The sequence below is a fragment of the Nothoprocta perdicaria genome, unplaced genomic scaffold (genome assembly GCF_003342845.1).
Source record: "Nothoprocta perdicaria isolate Ctin4 unplaced genomic scaffold, notPer1 scaffold_166, whole genome shotgun sequence".
Classification (NCBI taxonomy): Eukaryota; Metazoa; Chordata; class Aves; order Tinamiformes; family Tinamidae; genus Nothoprocta; species Nothoprocta perdicaria.
Genome location: NW_020454827.1, coordinates 239,014 through 254,426, shown reverse-complemented (window position 1 = coordinate 254,426; position 15,413 = coordinate 239,014). Strand labels below are relative to the sequence as shown.

At 48.0% G+C, this 15,413-nt stretch overlaps 1 protein-coding gene across 1 annotated transcript in view; it reads right to left on the bottom strand.

Annotated features, from left to right (window-relative positions):
• Window positions 1–4,484: 4,484 nt before the first annotated feature.
• Window positions 4,485–15,413, bottom strand: part of DNAJC18 (DnaJ heat shock protein family (Hsp40) member C18) — a 14,970-nt gene continuing 4,041 nt past the window's right edge. The window contains exons 4-7 of the mRNA XM_026035743.1: window positions 14,348–14,460; window positions 13,179–13,288; window positions 10,994–11,166; window positions 4,485–6,765 (exon numbers count right to left, since the gene is read on the bottom strand). Of these exons, the coding sequence (XP_025891528.1) occupies window positions 6,641–6,765; window positions 10,994–11,166; window positions 13,179–13,288; window positions 14,348–14,460 (521 nt within the window). The 3' untranslated portion in view covers window positions 4,485–6,640. The remainder of the gene's footprint in view (window positions 6,766–10,993; window positions 11,167–13,178; window positions 13,289–14,347; window positions 14,461–15,413) is intronic.

Here is a 15,413-nt window from a genome sequence, read left to right as displayed (position 1 = left end):
GTTGGTGGCTGGGGCGGGTGCAGGCGCCACGTGGGGCTGGCCGTGTGGGGGGACCCTGCGGCAGTGCGCGGAGCCGCTCGCGCCCGCCGCCGGCCGTCCTGACCTTCTGGCTTCCTCCCCGTCACCACGGCTTAATGCAGTCATCCCCGGCGCGAGCCTGCGATCACATGCGCCCCGGCCAGCGCCAGCCCCGCAGCGCAGAGCTGCCAAGCACCCTGCCGCGCAGCCCCCAACCTGCCGGCCAGGGGCGCCCCCAGCCCCACAGCGCGGCTGGGAGCCCGGGGCCTGCAGAGACCCCACGCTCGCCCCTGCAGGGGCTGCCCCGGCCCTGCTGTGCCCCGGCCCCGAGGGAACCCACCCTGGGGATGCCCTCGCTCCTGCTCTATCCCCACGGCCGCTTCCGCCCGCCTGGCTGTGCCGACGGATCTCTCCATCCTCCAGCTGCCCCCAAGCGATACCTGGCCCCTCGCTGCAGCCACCCAAGGCCGCACCAAAACTCAACAGCCAGCGGCCAGGAGTGGATTTTAAGGCTTGAGAGCAAACCGGGCATCCAACACCTCCAGGTCTCGTGGTAGCGGAGAGAAGGGTGCTTATGATTTGCCCCTTTTTCGGAGCYCCAAAGCAAGCAGCCGGTGCACCGAGCCCCACACAAGGGTCCCGGCACCGCCAGCAGCCTCCGAGGGCTGTCGCTGCCGCTCCCCGCCTGCCTCCGGAGGGATTTTTTGAAGCGGGAGGCACCGGAGGATCAGCAGCAGGTGCTGCGTGGAGCTGCCAGCCCCAGCGCAACTTGATGCCCAAGTCGTTTGGGTTCACACAGAGACTAAATTTAAACCTTGGCGAGGAAAAGAAAGGCACGAAAAGCTGCTTCTCCAGAGCGGCCCTGCTGTTTAACCCCTCCAGTGCCATTCGTGGTGCCGAGCACTCCTGGTGCTTTGTGGAGCGGCGCGGGGCCCTCGTGCAGCGCCGGCTGCGGCGGCAGGGCTGGCGGAGCAGCCGCCCGGTGCCCTCATGCAGCGTTGCTGAGCGGGGCATTGCCGGCCTGCGGGACCGGCCCCTGCACGCCCGGGTGCAGCGGGCCGGGCGGGCGCCTGCTGAGTCACCGCGCGCCGGCCTCGGCACGGAGCCAGGGGCAGCGGGCCGGCCGCCTGCGCCGCCGCGTCCTGCAGCGGGGAGCGGGTGCCGCTCTGCAGCGAGGTAAAGCCGCAGGCTGCGGAGCGGAGCCAGTGTGAGCGTCTCGCTCGCTGCCCCGGCCCCGTGTGGCCAGCCCGGCCGGCTAAGCCAGCCCGGGTGCCTGCACCCAACCAACCTGTCTGTAACCCTGGACACCCAAGTGTCCCGAGCCAGCTCAGGCCTAACCTGGCAGCACCAAGGCTGCCCGGGGCACTGATCTGCGCTTGATGCTGGGGACTCTCTCATGGCGGGTCATGGCAGCAGCGTGAAGGAGTTGTGGCGTCAGGTCCTTGGGCGGGCAGGCAGCACCACGGGTGGCCTTCAGCCTCCTCAGGGTGCAGGGAGGGCATGTACCTTGCTGAATAGCTCCAGTACATCGGGGGGTAGCACTCCTAAGGGCAAGGAAGTGGCGCAAGGGAGCAAACTGCAGAGCACAGGTGAAATGAATGAACTGTCTTTGCGGACGAGGTGCCATGGGATGCAACACAGCTGGAGAGGACACCCAGGAACAGGAGCCTCCAGGATGCTCCAGAATGTAACTGCCGGTCTGCACAGCATGGAGCATGAGGCTGTTCCAACAYTGCTGGGCTGACCGGGCGAGGGGAAAGGTCCTTGTGCTGTTAGCTGCAGCTAAAGGGTCCAGGCTGCGGGTGTGTGCTTTGCACGCTCAGTAGATTTAGGGGAACTTCTGGTGTCTTCCTCGCTTGAAAACTTTCCCCTGCTTCTTTGCCAGCACTCGAGCTATGTACAATTCTTGCTGCTTCTGTATCTTTAACCCAGACACTTGGTTCCTGMCAAAAACGAAGCAGTAACAGTTTAAATAGGTGCAACCAGTGGCAAGAAAACACCGGAGGCTGGTAGGTGGCTGGAAAGCACCGTGCACGCTCGGTTTCCATCTCCTTCCCGGGCACCTACTTGGCACGGATGGAGAGGGGACACAGACTGCCTGGCCYGGCAGAGCCCAGGGCTCCTTCCTTGCCCACAGGCCCATGCTAAGGGGAAAATAGGTCTTCCTGCCAGTACAGCCATCTGCAGCGAGGCTGCCGACAGCCCGTGGGCACCATACACACTGGAGCGTCTGTGTCTGCCGGGCGACGCAGTGCTGCAGCGCCTGGATCTCCTTCTCCTTGTCCTTCAGCACATCCGCCTGCTGTATGACGTGGCTTTTTATTTCTATAGCAAAAAGAGAGGAAAAGCCAAGGCCGAGATCCTTGGGGTCTCATCTGTGTAGCCCATGCTCCTACAAGCCACTAAGGTTCAAGGATTTTAGGGCAACAACCTGGAAAACTGCAGCAGAATGGTCAGGAAAGGCTGTGCACTCATTCGCCTTGGCTTTGAGCAGAGACCAACCCTGCACGTGATGCCTGCTCTATCCTGCAGTTCGCATGTTGTCCTGAACTGCTTCACACACGAGTTTCTGCCTCCTAGCCTGACTGCTCAGAGCCCCACATGAAGCACGTGGCAGGGTGCCGAGGGGAGCAGCAGGAACCAACGGAGGGAAGGGTCCACGTCCCCCCTCGCACTGCCACGGGAGGCACCTGGCCATCCCACGTGCAGTGGGACGAGCCCACGTGCAACCCACCCGACTGCTGGAGGGCGGCTAGGGAAGGCGCCTACACGGGCCCCTCTCTTGGCAGCACGCAGTTAAATCAGAGCGCCAGACTCGCTAATCCCGATTTAAACCCTGATTTACATCTGTACTTGAGCCAGCCTGGCAGACTTACTGTTGCATTTGCTTATTAACTCGTCTTTCTGTGTCAGTGCCGCAAGTGCTTTACTCTTAATGCTGTCAAGCCCGGAACGGAGGCAACAAAGAGGAAGACGAAGGCAGTCGGCRAACGCGCCTCTCCCAACCTGTGGCTACATGTTGCGACGCCAGAACAGTAGGGAATAGAAGCCCGAGTTGGCTGTGCCTGAGCTACACTGGACATCCRAAACATCCAAAGTAAAAATCCCAAGCACTTGGATAGCCCGTGCGTGCCGGGCGCTCCCAGGGCCGGGGCAGCTGCCCGGGCTGGCCCCGCGGGCGCTCCGCTCGCGCAGCCTTGGTCCACGTGGGAGCGGCCCCGGGGTCCGGTCCTGCTCCGGGGCCTCGTCGTGCACCGGCCCCTTCCTGCAGCAGGCTGCTCTGGCGCTCTCCAGGTCAGCCTGCGGCTCCAGCCCACGGCGTGTCCCCCCGCAGCCCCACTGCAGGGCCACGTTCCGCCCGGGACAAACCCGCCGCTTCGGCCAGCGCCCAAGGGGGACGCGGTGGGCAGGCAGGCTGCGAGAGGAGCCCCAACACGGGGAGCCCCAACACGGGGAGCCCCAACACGGGGAGCCCCAACACGGGGAGCCCCCAGCCCCGGACCGGCACCCACCCCCCTCCACGTGGGGACAGCACGAGGCCCCGCCCCCACCAAATCCCCGCCCCATTAAGGGGCGTGACCTACCCAATCCCCGCCCACACGAGAGCCCCTCCCCCGGGACCCGCCCCCTCCGCCGCCATCTCCCGCAGCCCCGCGGGGAAATGGCCGCCGTGGCACCCGTCTCCTAGCAACGCCTCTTCCCCCGCCTCTTAAAGGCGCCACTGCCCTCATCACCCTCGGCTCCACCACTCAACCCCTCACGAAGAAAAATAATTCTCAGGCTCCAGTTATTTCTATTCCGCATTTTTTTTTTTTTTTTTAAATCACGTACAGACAGAGAAATGTCCAATCTTTCAAAAGAAAAAAATATATATGAAAACAAAGCTCTTTGCAAGTCTGCTGCTCTTCCTAAAGCGACAGCAGTGCCCTACAAAGATTCCAACACTGTGGCTCAATATTCCCAGGCCACGCACAGGGACCTGGCGGGAGCTGCCGGGAGCGAGGCTAGCTCGGGGCACAGGGAGTGTTCTTGCTCCCTTTGGAGACCAAGAAATCCCTAAAGTCAATCATTCCCGCCAGTCCTTCCTGCTCAGTAACAGTAATGCATGTTAACAGTCCTGGGCTTGAGGGTTTTTTCTATTTTTCTTTCCTTTAAAGTAAACAGGATGCCAGTGTTTGCACAAAAACTGTTGCTATCGGTCACTAAAGCCATTTTAAGGAGCCAAATGTCCTTATTTGCTGCCTGCAGAACTGGCCCCTGTGACATCATTACTTGTGAAGAAAAACCTTATTGCTTTTTAAAAACGAATTTTACCTTYTGATCTCACTTTCCACCTACTGTCAGCCTCTTTCCTAGTCCCGGAGAAGGTGCTCAGGAGTCATGCTTCTCCTCCGRACCATCTCCCCCCTCTGCAAAGCACCTGGAGATCTCTGCAGGAAGGGTACGATATGTTTTAAGTGCAAAGCAGGAGTATTCAAGTTGTGTCAGTGCATCACTGGGCCTGTCACGGTGTTGGTTCCCCCCATCTCACCTTACAGGGGCCAAAGAAATGACGGGGAAGGAAAAATAACAAACCTGGAATGAAGTCCAAAGGCTTTAATACAATTGAAATATATTCTACAGGCTGTTTCATGGATTAAAAAGCAACCTTTAAAGGTTGTTGCTTTTTAGACACGCGTATAGTAAGCACTCAAAATTGGTAAATACCGGAATTAAGGCTGCCTATCTTCCTTTCTGCCACGTTTATCTATCYGCAACAACTAAATCTCACGTTTTCTTCCACAGACAAACTATCAGAGCAGCGYTGCAAAAGTGAAATACAAGCACTAACCCTCGGCACGTGCAGAGAGTACAAGCCTGTGGTTGCACCTTCATGCCCAGTCCCACAGAGCGTGAGTTTTTTAAAGACAGAGTTTTTTAAAGACAGTTTTAATTCTGGCATTTTTAAAGAACCTTTTGAGTACTTTGTTTATTTAAGCCAAGGCTTCCTCCACTATTTGTRGGCAATTTTAGCAACAGGAGCAGCAACAGACCGTTGTTCAGGTCGTTGTAGACTCGTACTTACAWGTCATGGTGGTCAAGCAACCGCTTTAGCGGCTGCTGTGCTAAAACCCCATATTAGAGAGGGAAGGCAGAAGCCTCTGCCACCGGTGCCTCTATTGYTTGGATATGTCGGTGGGTAGAAAACTTCATTCCACAGGTTTTATAGGTATCTATACATCCAAAAAAGCGCCTTCCTTCTACTACTTTTTAAAAGAAGTAGAATGAAATTTTCAGTGCAGCTACACGTGCTGAGCAGGCTGACGCTCCCCTGTGCGCAGCCCTGCGCAAGCTTCCCTCCTGCCATGGGCAGAGCTARGACTTCTCCAAGTGATGCCCTAGCGAAAAGGGTCCCAAATTCACTTGGTGCACAGGATTACGGCCATGCCCATTTTCCTTTCATCTCACTGGMAAGAGCGTGATTTAGGGATCTCCACAAGCGGGACTTTAGGTGGGTTAGTTTTCATCTGATCCAGGTAGACTAGATGCTGCTGCCRGTACAACACACACCAGCAACACCACCAAAGTTGGCTCAGGATCTTAATGTTGTTCATCATAGTAATAATCTGCTCTCTGTTCCTTATTAGCATGCCCCATCCTCAACTTTCCTGTAAACATCTGGCTTTGTAAAGGAGTCCAAAAAAACCCGGGAAGCTACTACATAGATCTTTTTCTTTGCAACACTAATCTCTACAGTGAAACATTCATAACTGCTCAGAGTAAAAATATGCTACATCAAAACTGTACCAGCAAGCAGAACCCCTGTAACAGCTGGAGAAGAGCTGGAAAACAAAATGAGAACGGAACAGCCAGCTTAAAAATATGCCACTGAGAACACGTAAGAAAATAAGTAACAGTTGTCCTTTCCCTACAGCTGGTGGACACTGGAATCAGTCCCGTGCACAGACTCTCTTCTTGCTGCTCCTGCTGCAATCGTGGCTGGTTTCCTCAGTAAGGAGTCAAACGGACATGKATCTTCAGTCAGACAAGCACCTTGTTACGTCCCCTTGATGTTAATGAGAGCTAGGAACATGCTCAAAAGCTTACCTGAAGCAGGTACCTCGTACTTCTCAATTAAGCAACAAATATTAGGCTAGAGCAAGAAATATGCCCGCTTCCAGCCTGAATTCTCATTACAAACTGCTGTAGAAGCAAGGACRGCCGCTCGAGGTCATTATGGAAGAGCTAGCACACCTTAATGCTGAGAGCTATACAGTATGATCGAGTGAACTGCAGGTCCATATAAAATACAGAAAGCAAAGGACATTATGTCTGCTCTCCTGGGAAGCACACGCTGCTCGGATGGCAGACAAACTACCATGAGATGGGTTCCAAACTGAGGRGAATTTCCCAGGGAATTATTTTACACTATGTGTCACTGGTCCTTGGAACCAAACGTAATGTACAGTATATTAAAGCAAACACCAGCTATACAGCTCGTGTTGGCCCATCTCTGCACTATATATGAAGGAATCAAGTATTCAGACTCTTTACAATAGACTCCTTCCCTTTTTTATACAAAGAAAAATAAAATGTAAGTTAAAACAGCAATAAATAAAAGCATAGAATGTGTATGTCCTGGTCAGCCCCCTTTGTGCATTCCAATCAGACTGGAGAGCTTCTCACAGTGCTCAAGTTTCAGTGATTCTGCTTTCTGTTTTAATCGTTCATCTCTGTACAACTTGGCCAAATTTGACAAATCAGATTCTGAAAGATGAAAAGAAAAAGCATTAGGACAAACTCTGAAGAGTCTACTTGGAGTAACTGTTTTGCCATGCTTTCTAATCCCCACAACATGGCCCTTATTTCAGGGACATCGAGCATGCTAAAAACCTGCTTTAGGAGAAGCCACGAGGTTTAATCAAGCTAGCAAGCTAAGAAAATGTATTTTCATAAGAACTTGAAAACTCAAACAATGAAAATATTCAGTTAAAATAACCCAAATACACCACAAGTAAAATGGAACAACTGCTGAAAACAAAAWTGAAGTGGGTTATCATTAGCTACAAATAAAACATAAAATTATAAATACAGATCATTATAGAAATTGCATAAGAGAAAATTGGTCATTAATAATCTAAATTAGATAATTATCTTAAGACAACGTTGAGTCAGAGGCCATTTGGCCTCTTAGAYAGCAATTGTCTTAGGTGACACCAGCATTTATATCTGAACTACACCCCATCACGCATTAACCCTTATTGCTGTTAATGTGTCACCGGGTWCAGGCAGACGGACACGAGAGGCTGCACCGTGAGTCCCAAGGGAGAAGCCAGCAGGAAAGCTGAGCCTCGTGACCACTTCTCCTGCCGTCTCCTTGGGGTCCTTCCTGACAGCTGTTTGCAGTGTAATAAGCCAGGCAGGATTTCCCAGCCACGCAGGAACAGCACAGCAATCCTTGCCCACGTTACTGAGAAATGCAATTCTGCCGGCACATCCGTTCTGCGAGGGCAGAGAAATCTAAATATTACTTCAAATATTACTTTGCTATCCACCTAAATATTAATTCAAAGGCAAAGTTGAGAGTAYAGTATCTTATATTAAGCCCTATGGATTTTTTTATTTTATTTTTTGATGTGGTGCTTCTTCGAATTCAAGTTCTTGGGCGAGAGCTTTGCCCCGAAGCCATGATAAATCAGTTTTCTTTCTTTGGTAATGGTTGTAGGAAGGTGAGCAGCTAGATCAGRGATTTGCCTGAAAGGGCTCTGTGCCCCTTCATTAACAATCTAGTCTCAAGTGCAGGGCACTTTTATTTTTATTCTCAGAAGCAACATATATAACTGAACRAAACCCACTGCTTGAATGTGACCCYGCAGCTCGGAAAAGCTGCTTTTGCTGCTAAGCTAAAGAGAGCTTTTTTCCCTGGAGAATAACTTAGATACGGGATTAGATGCACCTATGAGAACAGCAGTAATTCATTTCTGCAAAGGTCAAAATTATCCTAAGCACAAGCTACCTGATCCCATTTAATTTTTCTAAGAGCTTTTATTCACCTTTCAAGCCAATTCAGAGAGGAAAGCACATCCCAACAGGACAACCCCAACATAACCTTTCAAGTCACATGTCCTCCTTCTTACTGAAATCTAAAGACTTCTGACASTCCATCTATTTATTGAAAAGCTTTACAAGCTGACAAGCATGTTTTCCAGTTCTCATAACTAGAATACCACTCAAGTAGAGTGTGGACRTGGTGGACAGGGCCTTGACAAGCCTTTGGCAAGAGATGACTGAGGTAAATTGCCTTTCAGTCCCAAATGCAGGAGTTCTCTGCAATGCAGARTCTGTTAGTTACAGTTAGTTTCTTACAGTTTTGTATTTTCCACACCTAGTTGTTCCTCCATCCTTATTCAACTTCCAAGCTCTCTCTAGAGCTCAGTCTCTCTGAGCAAACCTAACGCGTTGCTGGTGCTGATGAGAAGCACAACCCCAGCAATAAAACAAACATCCCGTCCACAGACATTCAGCTGACRGGAAAACTAAGTTGACCACATGAAGTTAAACACTTAAAAGAGGAATTAATGGACCAAACGTATGAACCACAGCTGATTAAGAAGAGCCTCAAGGTCTCCAGGGAACTTTTTCAAGACCACTCCATCTTGTATTCAGAGCTTATTTTTGCAAACGTAGCTGTGCTAAAGTTAGCACAGTCTCAGCTGTGCTCATTACTGGCTTGCTGGCCCAGATGGCAATCATTCTGGAAAGGCTTTTTTCACTTACAGTGGTATCCTCGGGCTACTGCTCATCGGGGGCACTGCCAGCATATCCCCAGGCATGTGGYTAACGAAGGCGGCCGTCACATCTTGGAGCAAGTATTCATGCACCTCAGCTAACCGGGAGCCCGCAGCGCCAGCGTTGCCACGGGCTCATTTGCACAGGGCTTTTTGAGAGCAGCCCTCCTTTGTGTCATTACATGTGGATTATAGAGGGGGCAGAAAGAGCAGCCTGCAGTGCTGTGAGGCAGCTGGTGCCACAAGAACCAGCGGAGGATGCATCACAGCTGCTTCCTTCCCATTCCACGTAGCTCCTTCRCTCCAGCTCCTCCTGAGCGACACTCTTCACAGTGCAGGGGAAGGAGCTGCCCATGCCATGAACTGCTGGGTGCTGCGGCCCCTGATGTCCCCAGTCCTCCCCTTGCCTCTCCATGCACTTGGACAGACAAGGATGCGCTCATCCATTTGCCGTGCCCAGGAAGGGCTTCACTTTGGCACACACCATCACTTGGGTGCACAAGACAAAGGAGGCCACTCGGGCTGCAAGGGTAAAAATCTGCAGAGCAGCAACACTTGGCATCCAGTGCTGGATTGCTCCCCTCTGACTCTCACCCCCTTGAGGCCTGCAAATCCTGCTGCCTTTTTAGGCAGAGCACTCTCTAGCTCAAAGCCTACACGAAAGAGATGACACAGCATTTTATAGTAGCATTAGGTCAATTTTCAGGGTATTATCTATAGATTTATGCTTATGAGCATTGTACCTAGAGGCTGCTACTGCCAGCTGCAGAAGCTTGGAAACCACAAGTCAACCACACCAAAACGTATGGGATTGTTTGGATCTTTCTGGTTTTGTCTTTYTGCCTTCTTTAACCCAATTTAATCCCCATTTCTGTAGTAGAGACCTTTCCATAGTCTGCATTTGTATATTCCTCTTCACAAGCACAACTGTTGGTTTTTATGTAAAGTAAATCATCTCTAGACAAAAATGCCCTTCTCAYCAAAACTCTGCCAACAGTTTGGAGCCAGCAATGCTCTTGTCACCTCTCACACGGGATGAGGCCAATCCTGCTCAGACAACGTGCATGCGACCATGTTTATGCTGTAACAATCGGACTGGTAGGGAAACTGCAAAAATGTGCAAAGTCGGGTTTTAAAAYTCTGCTGAGGTGTGTTTTTACACAGAGCATTTAAAAAGCCCTGCTTGTGTGTGCAAGCAGCTTCCTTCTCCTATTCCTATAATACTTACACAAAAAAGAGCATTTTACACACAAAATAACCTTCATGCACAACTGTATTTTCTGTTTACTCATTTTAAGATGAGTACTTCAGCTAAAAAAAAAAAAGTCACTCACAACATCCTAGCTTCAGCTAGCCTGTGTTGTTTGATTTCTGGGATTTTTGTAGGGTCCTGAACGTGGGAACRCTCCCTTTGCGGTGGTCTGCTGAATGAAATAGCAAACAACAASTAACGCAATACGGGGGTTGAATACACGCCTTGCTAGGGTCGACTGATGGCATGAGAACTGACGTGAGAATGGTGATTTCTGAATGCTCGGGCTTGTGCGTTCTCATCGCCTGCTCTCAATTCTTGTTTTTAAGAGACAATCTGGTGTGGTGAAACGCATCATCTCAAACGCAGCTAAAGATAGAAAATGCAAATAAGTGCATTAAATAGCCACAAAGTACCCTCTCTGAAAACCGACACCAGCAACATCGTCCACTGCAGGATTTCAGAAACCATCTGAAAAGCCTATAGACTCTTTTTCTCAGGAAATTTTAAGGAAAGAAATAGATCAGCTGCTCACAGACAGGGTCCAAGGCACAGATTCTTCTGCTTCAGTGAAGAAAGGGTGGGATAGGTGATTTCTCAAGAACTTTTCTAGCCCTAACAATTTGTCAGAAATGAACAAGTGTGGTGGATTATAGGTTAAAAACACTATCAACCAAGAGTTATTCAAGCATAAAGACTCAGTGGAAAAAAGTAAAGTCTCACATGGTGAAATCCACTTTCCACTTCCCTGTTAGAATCACCTAAAACGAACTTTTAACAGACTCTAAAGTAAGAAACTCAGCACTGAGACCAGATGTGAGTGAAAAATGTTTTAAAAAGGTACATGCTTTGGAAAATAAGGCTAAAAATGGCAGCGCTTTGCAAAACACGACCATGTTGCACCTCTTGATGGGGTTGTGATTSTATGCACACGCTTGTAACAAAGATAACTTACTTTGCTGTTTCTCCTTCCAGCAGCTGGTCTGGATATATTCTATGTAATCTTTTTCAACAGTCTTTTCTAGCTCTTGAAGCTCCAAACCTTGATAAATCTTTTCAAAGTTTTTATCAACGTAGTAAGGCACCTGCAAGTTCTCAGTTTCTCTACTAATAACATGGCCTATGGACCTGTGGAAAACAACAGAGAGAAAGAAATTTTAAAGCATCTCAAATATACAAAAGGAGGGAAAAAAAAAATCAAGTGATGTTTGCCCATACTAGTACTTCCAGGAGGAGACATTTACAACTGCTCTACAGTAACTTCTTGCAGGACTACAGCTCCCTCAACCATCCAAGAACACAATTACAGGTCTGAGGCACAACAAAGGTCACTACAAACAAGACTCACTCGAAAAACATAGTGAAAATATCTAGTATTTAGAGACATTTAGAGAGACCCAATTGGAAGATGAACTGTCCCTTCCAAATTCTGTTTGCTCTCAGCAGCTCAGTCAAGACGCTTCCAAAGAATAAGAGCAAGTTTTGTGTATAAAAAAATGATAATATTTACCTACTTTATCTATCTACTGGCAACATCTGGCAAGCTATACACAGAAATCTATGGGAAATGCTGACAAATACAGGTATTAGAGGAAATACACAGGGCCAATAATTGCTTAGGATTCACTGCATCTTTTTTCTTCACTTCTGGATCTTTAGGAGCAATAGGGATTTGCAGGAGAGATTCTAATTGCACTTCCTTTTAGGGTTTTACAGTTATCGAATAAGCCAAATGGCGCATGGATTATCCCCAAATACACCCTGCAAGCTGAACTAGCCACAATGACTCACCCCCTGGATTAAGCCTATTCTCTGCCACTCAGTTTCCTTATTTGAGCAAAGATATCCAGACATTTTTCAAACTACTGCCCAGAGAGAGGGGCAGGCAGCCAAAAAGCAAAGGTTACTCTCTATCCAAGGGAGTCAAGCTTGCCCCTTCATTGTTTCATGGACTCCTTCTCTCTCACTATTCTGCAGAAGTGTCTGCTCTCTTTTTATAAGAAAATCTCCTTTTTTTTTTYCCTAGCAGCATTGGTTCTTCAGTTACATCATCCAGAGCAACAGCATAACTGCAACTATATGTGTCAGGCTTGGGTAATATAGGCCAGGCTCAGGTCTGGCCATCTCAAATGAAGAAGATGAGGGGAGGTAGCAGAGAAGCAGCTGCCTGGGGGGCAGCGTGAGACCTTCCCCTTGGGACTGGCAGCTCCCAAACACCAGCTGAAAAAGATGCTTTGTTATTAGGCTAGGCCTGCACCCAACACCTTGTGGTAAAAAGCAAAGAAGGGTGCAGGGTCCCTCTGCTTCCTGCTGTATGGGGCGTGGCAGAGCAGCTCCCTACGTGGGCCTTCAAAGGCTGCCGGCTCCCACTCCAACCTCGGCAGGAGACAGGGAGGATGGCCAGGGCGGGCAGCCTCTCCCAAGAGAAAGGGGCATCTCCCAGCACTGGGTGCTGCACAGAGGAGCAAGGGGGGAGCCCTCTGCCCCACAAACTCGGACTGCAGCAGTCCTGGCAGTGCTTCCCCTCCCRGAGCTGCCTGGTTCAGTTGGCCCTTGGCAAAGCTGGGGATTCCACCCCTTTGCAGGTGTTGAGCTGGGGCATTTGAAGGCTAATTTGTGGAGCTCTGTGATTCATCCAGTGAAATTCAAGYCCCAGTGCAGATAATTAACACTGCAAACAAGAGGCCTGATTTCTTAATTACTTTACCCGGGAACAACTAGGCAGATTCCTTTGGGACTGCAGACTGATAACTACTGTAGCTGCGCTACACCCGCATTCCTGCACCTACAGCACCCACTCCTGCACCTACAGCACCCACTCCTGCACCTACAGCACCCACTCCTGCACCTACAGCACCATGCAAAACCACAGCAGCTGGGAGAGCTCCCTGGCTCCATGCCCGTTTGCTCAGCACACAGCACAATAAAGCTCACCCCTGCAAACTGCACACTGATAACTCGCCTTAGAACGTGTCAATATAAAGGGATTGGGAGTATTTCCTTATTTACAAGCTGATAACGCTTTCTAGAAAGCGCAGAGCTGAACATTAACATGCATTTCTCTACTAAGCCCAACTTCTGTCTGCCTCYTTAACACAAGCACCAAGAGACCTGGAAGATTTAAGTTTTAARCGACTTACGATTTGTAAAATAGACTGTAGGGTGGGTTAGTTGCCATCAGCTGAGTTATAACGGACACTATTATTATTATGAAAACTGGCATCAACTGAATGAATGCGGAATACGAGTTCTGAAAAGGACAACAATAATTAGCAGGCAAGAAAAGATACCCATTGGAAAAGGAATGTATATCACAGAAGCCAGGCCATGATAGGCAGATCAGCAATGTATCAAACAAACTGAAAAGAAAAAGGAAGTACTTTTGGATTTTGAGAGGGATGACATTTGAATTTTAAAACAAGCTTTACTAAAAACATTAGAAATCTCTTTAAAGTCATTTTCTTTTATWTTCTTTCTCTATTTTCATGACTRTTCTTTAATCTGCCACTTCCTGCTCAGGGCAAGAGGTGACTACAGCACTTGYATGACTGACTGACAACCCAAACTGAAGAAACACTTTGAAATCTCTACCTGTGCCAACACCTTTCTTTAAAGTTTCTAAAGTTTACTACACATATTTTTAAATTCCTAATCCCTGTACAATCACTGGATAAAACCACTTAAATCTACAGGGTTAAGAACCAGAGGCATCATAAAGACATATGTGTTTGTCTGCACAAATTTAGTAAAGCAAACGAGTGTTGAAAAAGCTCTAAGGAATAAAGAGTCACAGAACAAAAACATATCCTAACTTTTGCTCTTTACTTTTAAACTGTTCTTCTAAAATTCCTTTTCAAATCAGGAGCAAAACAAAATATGCAGCTAACTAGGCTTTCCCCTCTGTCTTGGGTTAGCAACAAGGGCACTCAATTTGCACTAGGTTGGATCTATTTGTCATTTTTTAAGCTGCGTGAGAAACTTACGTCTTCAGTCTATCATCTCAGCTCTTTTCAGAGCYTCTCTTTAAGGAACTTGCAGGGCAGAAATCACCATCATCTTCATCAATGATCCACCATCAAAAAACTTGATCACAGAAACTCTAGGGCATGTGACCCTACCAATATAATGTATTTTGAAGGTAGTGATTAGTAAAAGACACGTAAAAGTAACGTGGTTATATCTGAAATCATCCTCCATGGTTACAGCATGGCTGACATGGATGGAAATGTTTTTACTGACTTCAGATGTATAAATGAACCCCTCATCCTTGGTGACACATTTAAGCCCACAGACCCCTTCTCCTGGCTACCTGTGGTCTGTTTTCTTCTTCTTCTTGCTCCTGTGTCCATGCTCTCTCATTTCGGTGCCTCCGTGGATAATAGTGAGCATCTCTAGCTACATTTGAGAACATATGGATATTTCCTGATTAAAAAAACAAAATAATAAAACAAGAGGGTCACGATTTTCAACCAATTGCTGGTACTTACCTGTATTTTTCAGTTTCTGTCTAATCACCCAGAGTTACATTACACAGACTGAATTACGAATGAGAGGCCAGTTTTTAAAGTACAAATGCACTTAAATAAGTGTATTTAAATTCAAGTATTTACCAAAATAATACAAAATTCCAAAGGGTGTTCCAGGAAATGGTAAGATGGCTTCAAGATGACCTGAATTTATGTCCAATGGYAGAAGCCTTTTCCAATTTTTACTACTGCAAATCACACTTGAATATTAGTTTTATCGCATCCATCTGCGAGACTACAGTTTGTGTTTCATTCCTAGAATTTAAACAGGAAAACTATTTTGCTTCACCCAACACAGTCCATGAATTATGGCTTTCCATAATCACTAAATATGCTCTGGTACACTCAGCCCTACTTCCTCTTCTTTCAAGCCTTTCATACATTCATTTAATGCTTTTAAAATGAGGGGAGAGATTAAAAAGTACTATTCATGATTCTTCTTCCTGCATGCTGAATGTAGCTAATTTTTAGAAATGCTAAAATGCGGAAAGAATTGCAAATATTGCTTTTCATTTGAAGCTTAAAGCTCTGATTATATTGTCATATAAATATCTTAATAACAGCCATGCCCTCCTCTTTTCAAACACAGGATTTCTTTGTAATAAAGAACTGAAATTTAACAGCCTTAGGCCAACAGAAATGGAAACCTATTTTAAGCCTTGGGGGAAAATGACACAGCACTTTATTTGAGGCAGTCAGATAAGGGATGCTGTAAGAACATAATTTTGCAAGTATTGTTAAATTATCATTGTTCCAAAATACCTGGGGGGAAGTGACCTTTCCTATTGCATAAGAATGTTTTGTTTCCTTGCTCGTTCAATGACTATACCAATTTCCACTGAATGTTCA